The 14034-nt window shown below is 47.6% G+C and overlaps 1 protein-coding gene across 5 annotated transcripts in view; it reads left to right on the top strand.

Annotated features, from left to right (window-relative positions):
- The window catches only part of SLC4A4 (solute carrier family 4 member 4), a 133326-nt gene extending 119544 nt beyond the window's left edge, over positions 1–13782 (top strand). For all 5 annotated transcript variants that reach the window (XM_039384337.1, XM_039384335.1, XM_039384336.1 and 2 more), the window contains 6 exons: positions 2480–2548; positions 3813–3986; positions 5928–6089; positions 8524–8614; positions 10517–10596; positions 11567–13782. In XM_039384337.1, coding sequence (XP_039240271.1) covers positions 2480–2548; positions 3813–3986; positions 5928–6089; positions 8524–8614; positions 10517–10560 — 540 coding nt within the window. In that variant the 3' untranslated portion in view covers positions 10561–10596; positions 11567–13782. The remainder of the gene's footprint in view (positions 1–2479; positions 2549–3812; positions 3987–5927; positions 6090–8523; positions 8615–10516; positions 10597–11566) is intronic.
- Positions 13783–14034: the final 252 nt, after the last annotated feature.

Below are 14034 nucleotides of genomic sequence, written 5' to 3'. Positions count from 1 at the left end.
CACAAACAGGCACTTCCGTGCCCTTAATTTAATGCCTGATTGTGATAATCCTGTTTGTTAGTCCATGTGACCTTTCCCTGCAAGATCCCTCTTCCTCTGTTCCACTGGGGTCTATTATTTCCCCTGTTCTTGCTTCAGTCATTAGTTCTTTGCTGTGCTTCCCCTAAGACAGCGTGTGGGGAAGATCCTCGCGGGAGGACGCCTGAGGATAAATCGGCACGCTCCTGGCCCACGTGCCAGCGGGAAGGACCTGGCAGCATTTCAGGACCTTTAGCAAATTCCAGTGGCAGGGTCCTGCTGGAGGGAGCTGCTCTGCTAAATGCATTGCAGAACATTTCAGTCTTCTCCTGCCAGCGGCGAGTTGAACGCTGACGATCCCGAATTCAATAAACCAGGCAGTGCATGGAATAATCCCAGCTTTGTTTTCTGGGGGTTTTGTGGTGATTGTGCTGGTTTTGGATGTCACTGGTGTTTCTGCTCAACTGTGGCAGATCTCCACAGAAACATCCTCGGCCCTGCTGAGAGAGTGACAGGCCCTTTCCTATAAATACAGTTTTAATCCCCTTGGCCCACAGCAGGTTTGGTCGGAGTGCTGAAGCCAGCAACCCCATCATTGGGGAAGACTTTGCCAAGAGAAAGTCTTCCAAAATGACAGCACCGCTTGCTGCTCTGCAGGATAATGTACTGAGGTTTCACCTCAGGAGGATCTACGGGATTAATCATCATGGAATGGAGAAATAATATTTGGGCATTTTTCTTATTTTTAAAAAAACCCCACAGAAATAAATAAAAGGGGAGGAGAGCAGTGAAAATGAGCTAGAAAGCTGAACTCTGATTTCTGGAGATGTTGCCTTATCTTGTCTCATACCCTCAGATCCAGTGAGGGCTTTGAATCCTGTGGTCCCCCACAGCTTTGTGAAGCACACAGTGGGTCCCCACCCCACCCACAGTGGTGATGGCAGACCCCCACTGTGGAGAAAACATTTGCCTTTTAATGGGCATTACCAACACGGCTCTCCAGAGGAAGGAAATAAATCCAAGAGAAGGATGAGTTAGCAATCAAGAAGCGTGCAGGAGCTGATAGGGAATGAGACTCGGGAAGGAAGAAAAAATGTAGGCAGGAAAACTTTGAATGGCACGTGGCCAGGTGACTTAGATACTTATGTGCCCCCAGGGAAATACTTGTAGGAAATGATGAATAAGGTGGTGGGGAATACACTGAAACACTGGATAGCTGCCCTGTTATTTGCCTCTTTCATGAGCTCCGTGCAGAGGTTGGAAGGGGAGTGTTCCCAGCACAGGAGTTCTGGGAACAGCGGGCGCTGTGGCTGTGCTGTGGCTGCCGTTCAGTGGCAGCCACCTGGAACTGCATGAGGGCTGTCCCTTGGAGCTCGTTCCATCCCCCTTGGGCTCCAGTAAATCCCACAAAGGCCGTTATTCAGCTCCTGCCTGTGGTTTGTTCCAAGCATCCCCGTTCCCGTCATGCCAGGCTGGGCGCACAGTTCTGCTGGGGGGGACAGAGACTCGTTCTGAGGAGCGTGTGTGGTGTTCCTCACTCCCACAGGAAGTGGTGGATGGAGGAATGGGTGGCACTTAGCACTCAAGGGAGCAGAAAGTGATGTTTGAAAGGACAGATCCTGGCAGTGAAGAAGGGAACTCTCAGTCCTGTATTTGGGATTAGTTAGGGATTAATGTGTGTGAGAGATGGAGTGGGCAGAGATTGAGTTGGCATGACTGTCGTTGCTGAGGTGGAGCTCCAGAGAAGAGCCTTTCTGCATGGATTTGCATGACTTACTGAGCCGGATGTGGAATCACAGGATTGTGTCAGTTGGAAAAGCCCTCTAAGATCACCCAGTCCAACCAGCACTGCCAAGCCCACCATTAAACCCTGTCCCCAGGTACCTCATCTACACAGCTTTTAAATTCCTCCAGGAATGCTGACTCCACCGCTTCACAACCCTTTCCATGAAGAGGTTTCTCCTAATATCCAGTCTAAACCTCCCCTGGCACAACATTTCCACTTGTTCTGTCACTTGCTCCCTGGGAAAACAGGATATACCTCAAACCGCAGGATCACTCTGCCTTTTCTTCTTCTCTGCCTTCTGCTTCCAGTCTCATCACAAAGCCAGAGGTGAAAGGCAGTTTGCAGCTCATTGGAGCATGTTTCCCCACCTCCTCCTTAACTCGCTGACTGCCTGCCATCATTCCCTGTGGTTCTTGGCCAGACGTCCAAGTCCTGGTCAAGTGGGGGAGTGTGATTGCACAAATGTCCTTGTGTCTCTCAGAACACAGCAGAAGGATCTATTTATTTGGCTTTGTTTTGCTTGATTATTTATATGGCTTTATTCCTCCGTGTTGTCCACTTATAGATGCAGCTGGAGTTGATCACAGGCTGGGACTGACATCCCACCGCGTGTTGACAGTGCACTGTGTACAGGGAGGGTTGTTCACCTGGTTTCTCCTGCTCTTCCTCCCGCAGTTCATTCCCATGCCTGTGCTCTACGGTGTCTTCCTCTACATGGGTGTCGCGTCCCTCAACGGCGTGCAGGTGAGTCCCTCCAACATCACGGACGGACAAGGTAGCAGTCATTAACCAGCACAGGGGCTCTCCCCCAGCCCTCCAGCTTTTCACTTCTCCTTCACTGCCTCATCTTCCTTCTCGAGAAACCCAGGGAGGGTGGCAGCTGTCACAGCCATTGCACAACCTGGGTGTCCTGAGGTGAAGACCGAGGGAGAGCAGCCAAGTCTGTGCCAGGGGGTGCTTTGTGAAGACCCAGGTCCATCCTGGGCCTTGGAGCAACCTGGTCTAGTGAAAGGTGTCCCTGCCTGCGGCAGGGGGATTGGAACAAGATGGTCCTTAAGATCCCTTCCAACCCAGACCGTTCCAGGATTCCACAGGCTTCCTCCCCAGCTCAGGCTTGCTCCCAGGGTGGTTCGGGTCCTCTGCCACAGACTGAAGGCAAACAAGGAGGATGATTCATGGCAGTGGGGTTATTCTGCAATGCTAACGAGCGGGAACATTGTTCTCTGGGGAGGGGAAGCCAAACCCCTCTCTTTGTCGTTGAGGAAATCTTATGTAAGGAGCCGTTCTCATGGCCAGCGCCTGTAGCTGGCCCAAGGAGGCTGGAAGTGGTTTTGTTGCTTTCTGGCACCCTGTTAAATATGGCCTTTCTTTTACTGCTGGGTTGTGCCCTAAGGGGAGGGGACTGCCTGTTCTGTGAGCTCCAGGAGAATTCCCTCGGGGGTTCTGCAAAACAGCCCCAGGTTCCATTCACTGGTGCAGGATCCGTCTGGTCCTGGCAGTGGGCAGCGAGCCCACCTCGGGCAGGGGACAACGCAGGGATTGTCCTGTTGGCCCTGGGGCTGGCTCTCCCGGAGGGGATTTCCCCTGCTCCTGGCCCAGGTGATCGGGGGACTGGGCAGATTGTTTCCCACTAATCAAATGTGGTTTTCACTGCATGAGAAATCCCCATTTTGGTTTAACTCCAAGTCCATCCGGTCCAGCACAGGGCAAAGGGGCACTGCTGGGAAAGCTGCCCGTCTTCCTCGCTCTTCGGCGAGGTGCTGCTCTGTTCTCTGGCAGTGTGGTGTCTGCCCTCGCCTCTGCTGACCTCTGCTCCTGATTTATTTGGGGAAAAGAAAAGCACTGTTCCTAAATGCTGAATGTCTTTACTTGGCAGGACCGGGGCAGGGGAGGGCAGCAGAAGTGCCCCAGAGTGTGATGCTGACCCTGGTTTGGGCATTCATCTTGTTTTCTCTCTTTTTTGTGCATCCTGCATTTCATTTCACTGTCCCTTTCTTTTCTTTTGCAGTTCATGGATCGTCTGAAGCTGCTCCTGATGCCTCTAAAACACCAGCCTGACTTTATCTACCTGCGCCACGTCCCTCTGCGCAGGGTCCACCTCTTCACCTTCCTGCAGGTGGTGTGCCTGGCCCTCCTCTGGATCCTCAAATCCACCGTGGCTGCTATCATATTCCCTGTCATGGTAGGTGATGCCCTCCATCACATCTGTCCCTCCCTCCCTTCTCCCTCACATCCCTCCCTTTCACAGCCTGCACCTTCCGCAGTCATTCCCTCCCATAAATGGGTAAATCCAACCTCTCCCTGCCAAATCCCTGGTTCAGGGCTCTGCTCATGGGACTGGTGTAGGACTGCGTGGGGTCAGTGTGGCCGTGCCTGCCTTTACATAAATCCTCTGGAGGAAAACGAGCCTGGAAAGTTAATTTTTTCCCAGAAAGGTGTAGTTAGTGTTGACCGTTCCTGGCTGCCAAGGTTAGATTTGCCATGGTTTCTCCTTGAGCTGCATGAACGAAGGAGAGGAGCGGTTTTCCTGTTTTAGTCCACACTAATTACTGGATACAAAATGTCTCCCTGGCTTTTAAATAGCACAAATTGACCAAACCAAGAAGGAGACTCAGTGCTAAGAGGGGTGCCAGAGGGAGGGAAAGGATTAGAGGAAAAAAAGGAATGTCTCTTTTCCTTGATCTTGAGTAAAAAGACCCTAATGTTTTTTCACATCAGAGAGTGATTATTCAGATCATTACTGGAGCTACAGACACAGGCGCTCTCTGGCTTGGAGATAGGTCAGACTGATGCAAAGGCAAAGCTTTATGAAACTCCTGAGTAAATTTGGACCCCCCAGGTCACCTGATTTCAGGTTTATGGACAAGTAAAATCTCAGTTGTGTGGGCAGGTCCTTGCAGTGCTTATTTAAGGGACAGAAGGAGGGAGGGCAGAACTCAGGTCAAGGACAAGCTGGTGAAATGAGAAAAGATGATGCAAGTAAAAAAATCCTCCAAATGTTCCTTCTGGGACACATGCTTCTGTAAAAGGCGTTAAAAATCAGCAGTTCCCACTCTTCCCGTTCCATCACTTTTCCATGTCTGTCTTGTGCTGCTGTTGGAAGCTGAATCTAAAATCTCTTTGCCCATAATAGAATCTGAGTGAAGCCCAGGTCTGCCAGACTTTGTTACAATAGTGCAAACTCAGGGAAGGCACAGCCACAGCTCTGAGGGAGCTGGATATGATGGCAAAACCTCACTTACTTGCACTCAGGAACCAAATTACTGTAAACTCCCAATTTGTGAGGATCCAGACAGTGGCCAACTCCCTGTTTATTTGGAGGAAAGGCATTTCAACATGGCAGTAATTCATAGTGGGATGATCACGGGTGCCTGCGTGGTGTCTTTCCACCCCCTGAGTAATTCCTCACATCTGTAATCGCGTCTTCAGTTATGCAAGTCAAAGCTTGAGATCTTTTCCTGGGAATTGTTTGTGCTGTTGATCACCATTGCTTGGCACAAACTTTTCCTTAAAGGCAGCCTGTTGGGAATGGGTTACAGCTTCCAGCCTGTCCATGTACCCCTTGGCAAAGCCTGTGTGGGATCTGATGGGGGTGTCAGACCCGGCGTCCGTGTAAACACCCATTTGAGACACATCCCTTACTTTTTTCCCAGTGCCTTCGATTGCAGTGTTGCACAGAACAAGCTTTTCCTCCAGTTCCCTGCAGCTATAATTTGAGTAAACTTTATTCTGCAAACTCTGGGGGCACAGATTGGCCCTTGTCTGATTTCTAAACAGCCCTTGCATCTAGGGAAGTGATGAGAAATAAGGCCAAGTTTTATTACTCAGGCTGCCCCGCAAACCTGCATCCAAAAGTAAATGAAAACGCTCATTTTTTGTCTCTTTATTATTTATAATACAGGAGTATTGAGTGACTGCAGTACCGTTTTGTGTCCATTGTTTATTCTGATGTGAAGCAGTCACAGCTCAGCCTTTGCAGTTGACAGATGTGTCCCAGGTGTTCACCACCTTATCTGTATGTTCATTTGCAGCCAGAATTCAAGTGGCTTAGAAGCAGCATTGAGAGGAAAGTGTTCCCAGTGAAAGGTAAAATGTGACTGGGAATCCCTCTCTGCCTTTGCAGATCCTGGCCCTGGTAGCAGTCAGAAAAGCCATGGACTACCTCTTCTCCCAGCATGACTTAAGCTTTCTTGACGACGTCATTCCAGAAAAGGACAAGAAGAAAAAAGAGGATGAGAAGAAGAAGAAAAAGAAGAAGGGCAGTATGGACAGTGACAATGATGATGTAAGGAGCTTTCTGCTCTTGTCACATTCCTCCTTCCTAGCTACCTAGCCCCGGGCACAGTCCGTGCCCCTGCCCAGTGCTCTGTCGGAGCTGACAGTTCAGTCTTTTGCTGCTGCAGCAAACGGACCCCAAAGAAAACTTCTTTCCTACGTTGCCTTCCCTTTTCCAACCTGTGGTGGGTGGTTTGTGCATTGCCAGGAATGAGATCACACTTGCCAAGAGCAGTAGGTACCTGCTGGGATGTCATGCCCCTTGCTAGAATGCCTCTCATCACCCTGCCCCCTCCAGCTTCCCTCCTCCGCCTTTCTCCCCATCGTTGTCTCTTACATTTTAGGAGGAGAATGCTTTTCACCAGCACCTTTGGTCCTTCTGGTTTTCTTTTTTTCTTTTTTTCTTGTTATTATTGTTTTTTTATTTTTGTAATGGCTCTTTTTTTTGAAAGCACAAAAAAAAGATGTGACTGCTTTCTGTTGGTAATACTCATCATCTAAATATTTCCTGAGCATCCATGCCCTCTGCTGTACACTCTGGTCCTACCTCAGGTTGCAGCATATCCTGAAATAGCAAAAAGTGACCTGACTAGACCAGACCCACGTGCCTTTGACTCTTCTGTTTCTTACTGTATATATCAGAAGAAGAAATATAGTCCTGGTGCCTTCAAATGTAATGTTATCATGCTCAGGTCTAACTCAAATCCTTTAAATTTATACCGAAGTGCTAAACACACTCCACGGAGAGTCCAAAGCATGACATCACCACTTCTGCTCGTGTATCCACCCAGGGTCCATGAAGAAGGGCTTTCCCTGGGATGTAGGGAGAGGTAAGGCCCCCTGAAGCTGGAAAAGAATCCCATTTTGTCACGGCAGGAGAAACAGCTGGGAGGATTGGCTCTTACTTGAGACAGCAAGCTCCCCTGTCCCGTCATTCCTCCAGTTCCCAGGGTGAGGGTTTCCTTCAGCACCTAAATCTGTGCAAACCAAAATGAGATTAAAAGAGGCCCTGCTGAGTAATCAGCAAAGGTTTGATTCCATCCCCTCCTCTTGACTGGTCTGCATTCAGCAGCTCCAGCCATGGCTCCCCTCTGTCCTGTATGTTTTAAGCTATCTCCTCTCTTCCCAGGCTTTTCCTGAATTCCAGGTACAGTAATTAATCTAGTGAGTAAGAGATTTTATGCAAAATGTTGGTTCTTAACTCTTGTTGGGTTTTTTTCAGCGCTTGCTTTTACCAGCTTCCTGAATGTACAGCTCTGGGCATTACTGGTTGGATTACTTTCCTTCTTTCCCTTCCAGAAATATCCACCCACAGGGTTAATCCTGTGGGATTTGGGGGGCAATTCACGGGTCTGAGTTCAGCCAAGGGAACTGCTGGGCGTTGCTAATGCTTTATTTGAGTTATGCTTGTCCCTCAGCCTCATACAAATAGTCCCAAGGAAACATCTTGCTGTTGGGAGTATGAAAAAAGGCACTCGATGTCAGTTATGTTAAAAAATAACTTAAAATAAGAATAATAATTGAAGGAGAGCAATTCTCTGGCCTCCCTAGTGTTTTCCTGCCCTGACTGGAAGGTCTCCTCCCTCCACCCTGGCACTGTGGGTCTGGTTCTCTCCAGGAACAAAGATGTCCCAATGTTTCTTGCAAATCCCACCTTCCTGCCTTTGCCAGGTTAGGCAATATCAGCCTTTCCTTGGCTATGAGAAGTTCCCTTTATTTTTAAAAAAGCAGAATAATTCCAAGTACCGTCTGCTAAGCATAAGCAGGTGGGTGACAGAAGGCAGTGGGGTGTAAGCCCTGCTGGTACCCCAGCTTTTCCCTTTGCCTCTTCCTGACCTGGTTGCTGTTTGTCCTGCCAGGCCAGGGATCCTGAATCCCTCCAAGGGTCCTGGAATTGATGAACTAGAGGTGTAACGGAGGCTGGGTTTTACCCCAATTAAAGAGGAGTTGCTGAACCAGCCCAGCATACGGAACCTCTGCCCTCATAGAGCAACTGGGAACAACTAAGGGGTTTTACAGAAATGCCGGCAGGATAAAGGGTTTGGATGAGCTTTCCCAGCAGCCAGTGCCCTGCTATGTCTGCCTACAGATCCGTTTTCTGTCTGTATTTCCTGCAGCCGACTCCAAGCAGAATGGGATGGTGTCTTAAAAGCTGGTGGGGTGGGAAAGGGGAAGATCTGTGTTAATTTACAATTCCACAAGATTATCCTTTCAGTCTGTTTTACTTTTGGAGTGTGAAGAACAAGGGGAAGTGGGGTGCAGTGGGGAACCAGTGGAATCCACCAGGCAACTAAAACTAAGCTGGACAATGCTTTTCTCTTTTTCCTTCTTTTCTTTTCCCCGTTCCTACAGAAACTATGTGAAGGATAATTTTAATGTGTGGGAGACGATAAGAGAGAGAGCAGTGGGAATGTTCTAAGAGCTTTTACACGTTTCTTTCACAGTCTGACTGCCCCTACTCAGAAAAAGTCCCAAGTATTAAAATACCAATGGACATCATGGAGCCTTTCCTAAGTGATAGCAAACCTGCCGACAGTGAGTAGAACTAACCTCTCGCATGCCTGCTTGACTCTGACTTGCACTACAAATATATATCTATATATTTAGAGTGATTTTTTTTTTAGTTTTTAATCTTTCCTTTTACTTGAGAAGTACTTTTTCTTGTTCTCTTTTTTTTCCTCTCTTTTTTAATTTCCAGGCCTCTGCTTTATGACAGATTTTGCTTTTGTGAGCTTTTTGTTTTGGGGTTTTTTTCCTTTGCTGGTTACAAAATCAATGTTGTTCCTTCTGGTGCCTCCAGCTTAAGTGCTTTTCTCCAGCTCCTGACAGGTCTCCTGGCCACCCACTCTCACCTCTCCTCTCCTCTCCCCTCTCCTCTCCGAACCTCTCCCCTCCCCTCCCCTCCCCCTTGCTGTTAACCTGCTGATGGTGGGATTTATTTTTTCCTCTGAGTCTGGTGTTCTGGATTTGCAGCGCTGTCCTGTCACTGTTTGTTCCCTTAGGTGCCAAGCAGTTGCAAAAAAAATCAGCACTTAACAGAGTAATTAATTATTTGTGTCATTAAGCTGCCCAGGCAGGGATCAGTTGGTCATTAACTTATTTCCCTTCTTAGGTGATTTGCTTTTGTGCTCTTCTCTTGGTTTTAATTTCTCATGTTAATATCCATAAATGCTGATTGTAATCTTTATTTTCAGTCATTCCCACTTTACATTTTCCTCTTTTAAGTGAGGAATCACAGCTGACCTTGACTTTTTTGCCTTTGGGCTGACTTTTTAATATACTAAGGGTGTCGTATGCTGTTTTGTTGTGAGGTGGGAGGGGAGAAATACAAATCAGAGTAATAAATTAGTGCTGCTGCCAGACGGTAATTCCTGGGAGTAGGACCTAAAGCCCTAGATGATAAATCCTTAAATTATCCTTAGGGTTTAAGAGCTGGGACCCAAGTCCCTTTCCTTTTGGTGGCATAGAGAGGCCTTGGGCAACACGGAGCATTGCTCTGTGGGTTTTAGATACAGAAGCACTTAGAGATTGGGGGTTATAAAACAAAAGTAATGGAAAAGAGATATTTTTCTGGTTATTTAGATATCGTCAGTGTTTTGCTGATACCAGCAAACCTTCCAAAATCAGCCTCAGGCAACCACACATCCTCCTCATTCTGTGAAAACACTCTGATATGCTAAAAGCAAATTGCATCCTAAATATTGTTCCACAGGATTTTAGGATCAGATGCCCTGTTTTCAACATCTTTATGGCTAAAATAGTTAGGGAGAAGTTAATTCTGCCATGTTGGAATGCCCTTGGAGATGGCACGGGGTAAATCACCCATGAGCCAAGCTGTAGTTGGTTTGTGTATTGGTACATTTCTGTAATCAAATATTTGATTTGTTGGGTTTTAATTAAAAACAATGAAAAAAAAATTAAACTTATCAGGCCATTGGAACAGAAAAAACAGCCAGAATTCAGTACCACTCTGGTGTTGTCCTTGGATATAACTGTGCTCTGCGATCCAAAGTATATTCCTAATAATACCACTAACATCAGCTTTCCTCCAGCAAGAGGAATAGGGCTGTTATTCTCAGAGGAATAACACAGGGTCAGGAGAGAGAAGGCAGTCCAGGCAACAAGCCACCCTATTTCTCCCAAGGAATGTGGGTGTGACAATGGGAGCACAGGGTAACTGAGAGGAGTAGATCCAAGGTAAGTGTCCAGCCCTAAAAGTGGGCCAACTCCTGGGAAACTGGGCCTGTTGGCACCACAAGGGTTTTTATCTTGGAGGAGAGAGAGAGAGAGAGAGAGAGAGAGGAGTGGAGTGAATCCATCTGACAGGCAGCAGGAAAAGATCTTTGCCAATGGATGAGGGTTGGAAAAACTGAAACAGGGCTGGAGGAGCCATCAGTGCTGCAGCAATGACAGCCCAGGCTTTCTTCCCCCCCTCAGGAGAAAAATCACCGACATTCCTTGAACGCCACACGTCTTGCTGATACAATTCCTTTCCTTCAATCACACGCCATGCCAAGGTAAGCACCTGGAAAATACACTTTGGAATCATCTCAGAAAAGTATCTCTGCTCCCCCTCAGCACACCCTAAGTTTGCTGTAGGAGATTCTTGAAAAAAAGCACTTGGAGAACGTTCCCTACCTTGGATTGCAGCATCCTGAAGTGATTATGAACAAGTTGATTCCATAATTATTCCAGCCCTTGCAGTGCTTGGGATGGGAAGTGGAGAACCTGTGGGAGACATGAAGGCTTCACTAGCCTTGGATAGACCCCAGCTGCAGCACTGAGGACTGGTTTGGGAGCCAGACCAGGAGAAGGAGAGAAAGACTCCCCCTGGGAGGAGTCAAGAGGGGCAGTGCTAAGGGGAAATAATCCATTTTCCCATATCTGTGGTGGGAAATAGAGTAAATAATAACCTTAAATTGCAGCAAGGAGGAGTTAAGTAACAGTTCCTCAGACTTCAGTCCCTTGGGGCCACATGGGACTTCCCAGCACCAGGAGTTGGATCTGGACCAAGGCAAGGATAGTCCTCTGAAATGTCAAAGACGTGTCTGTGCTTCCAGGTGTTAGAGAGAGTCTGAAATTCAATCCAGTGGCGATATCTGGATTATTTCAATGGCAGTTTAGGAGCGTTGCCACAGCACGGGGTGAAGGACCAAGATGCCCCATCCCCAGAAGTGTTCAAGGTCAGGTTAGACAAGGCTTGGAGCAACCTGGTCTAGTGGAAGGTGTCCCTGCCCATAGCAGGCACTTGAAACTGGATGATCTTTAAGGTCCCCTTCCAACCCAGACCATTCTGGGATTCTATGAGGCACAAAGTGCTGGACACTTGGAGCTCCTCAGTCAGTGAAATGGGTGATTTTGTCTCCTGCCATGGGCATTGTTCAGAGCAAGTCATTCAGACAGCCTTATGTGATGTGTGGAGCTTATCTTAAATGCAACTGTGCGGAGTTTGTCCCACACTGACCTTGTCTTCCTTCTTCTTCGCAGCCCTCCACGAACTCCAGTAAAAGTTGTGCCTCAAATTAGAATAGAACTTGAGCCTGAAGACAATGGTTATTTCTGGAGGAGCAAGGGAACAGAAACTACTTTGTAATTTGTCTGTCTGTCCAATCTTCTATGGAATTTATTTTGTCACTAGCCAAATATTAAAAAGCTCCCTGCTCCCCGCTGGCAAAGGTAAATGAGCCACCCCTCTGCCCGTGCCCCCCAGGTCCCTCTGGGCCCCCCCACGCCGACACCAGGACTCGGATTGCCTTCTCCAAAGTGTCTCCCGTTGCAAGGAGGGCAGGAGCGTTAAGGATGTCACGCGGTACCTGTGGGAAGTGCCAGAGGCGCCGGTGGTCGTGCACCCGGGGCTTGTCTGGCAGAACAAAGCTGACCTCCGGGCTGATTCCGTGTCTGCTCCCACTGCTCGGGGATGCTGGAACGTGCTGCTAACCCTCACGCTCTCACCTGTAGTTAAAAGGAGAAGGTACTTCACTCCCAGCACAGACAGACCGTTGCCATTGCTGTAGCATGTTTGGAAATGTCCCTTTCCTATGCAATTTTTTTTTAAAGAAACACTTTAATGGACTTAATCCGTCAGGTACATGGAAGAGTGTTATTTTCCTAGATTATTTTGTTTAAATTATGGGGGCCTAACCTATGACTTCTTTTTTTTTTTTTTTTGTCAATTTTTTTAACCTTTTTTTAATTACTGTAAAGAAAAATGAATTTTTTTCCTGCAGCAGGAAACGTATAGTTATGAGTAGTTCTACCTCTTATTTCTAGATGCCAGGCTTTCTGTAAAAAATGTATTGTACCATATATAATGTGATTTTTACAAAAAAAAACAAACCCACCACACCACAATCTCCAGGACGTGGCACAGGGCTGGATCGGTTCCATTAACACCACCTGCTCCGAAGCATCTGGCTGGTTTAGGGTTACGTTGGTTTTATGGGTTTTATTTTTTATGAGTAATCTTTGCTGCGAAGGAGACGGGATGTGATCCGCATCCTCCTGCATCCCACACCATCATCTGTGGAATTTACCCGAAATCTTGGCTACTCAGCTTCTCAGCCCCAGACCCGGCAATGCAGCAGGACCAAGCAGGCCAGGCACGGGCATCCCAGGATTTTGGGGTGGAACCAAGTGAGCAATCACCTCAGGGGAGGATTTTCTCTCTGTAGCGTGTTGATACTGGTGTGTGCATCTAAACAAGCCTTTGGGAAACTGGGTTTCACCAGGACATGGGGGAACACACTAAAAGCTTCATCCAAAAATTAAAATAAGAAGGAAGAATCCCCGAGCTGTCCAGGTGAATTCCCTGATGGAGGCAACCCCACTGCAGAGGAAGGGCACGTGCTGCTGCTTGGTCCTTGTGAAACCAAAGTTCCTGTTGGTGAAGTCGAGAGGATTTTCTGATGGTGCTGAGACCTTAAATGCCAAATTTTAGCATCTGTTCCCACGAAGGAGCCGTCACCTCCGTACATCCCCCGCTCACTCTCAAGGGGTCTTCGCTTCCGTTTCCATGAAAGCTGTGTTGTATGTCACAGGAACGCAGCTGAAACCTGCTCTGAAAAGGCTGGAGAGACATGGGAAAAGGCCTGAAGAGGAGCAGCTCAATCCAAATTGGGTATTTCGTAGGAAAAGCCTGGGTGGGCGCTTCAGGGAATAGGTGTGGAGGCTGACCCAAAGCCCTCTGAGATCAGAGTCGGCGTCAACAACGACCTTCCCCTCGCAAATCCAAGGTCCCAGCTCCCGGTGGGACCCCTGACGGCCACCAGCCACAGCCAGCTTTGTCCCAGCTCCGGGAACACGGTGGCCACCAGCCTCTGGCCTGCTGATACACCTTTGTATTTGTATTTTGATTTTGAATCAACAGCACTTTCAGCTACTTTTATTATTGTTTTTAATTCTCCTAAGTCTGTATTTGCTTTGGAGGAGAGAATGAAAACTTGGGATGAAATGAAGTGGATCAGGATGGTGGAACAAAAAGGAAAAAAGCAGAAAACATTTCAAATATTATTAAAGTGATTTTTTTTCCAGTAATATAAAACATGAAATTCCTTATAACATTATAGTATTTTACAGTTTTATGAAGCTTTCTATTGTGACTTTTATGGAATCAAAAGATGAAGATGATGAGATATTTTAGCATTTATATTTTTCAAAATTAAATGTATACTGAAAATAAAGTAACTTTATGCATTTATGGGAGAGTTCATGTCCATTTTCGCTCCTTCTGTGTCGAGTCTTGTCTGATTGAATTGAGATCTGAGGATCACTGTGGTGGTATGGGGGAGTGGCTGGAAATTTGGAAGCAGGCGTCATTGGTTTGCCTGGATCGCCAAGGAGCAGCACGGAGATGAGCCCACTGGTGCCAGGGGTGTCACCTCCTTCAGGAAGCAGGCGGTGGGTGCAGGGGAGATGCAGCAGGTGGAGACCATGGAGAGGAAGGTCCTGGTGGAGCC

Source organism: Pipra filicauda, unplaced genomic scaffold (genome assembly GCF_003945595.2).
Source record: "Pipra filicauda isolate LSUMZ 115617 unplaced genomic scaffold, ASM394559v2 scaffold347_size1265977_pilon, whole genome shotgun sequence".
Classification (NCBI taxonomy): domain Eukaryota; kingdom Metazoa; phylum Chordata; class Aves; order Passeriformes; family Pipridae; genus Pipra; species Pipra filicauda.
The sequence above is the reverse complement of the archived record's forward strand: the minus strand, read 5'-3'. Positions and strand labels throughout refer to the sequence as shown.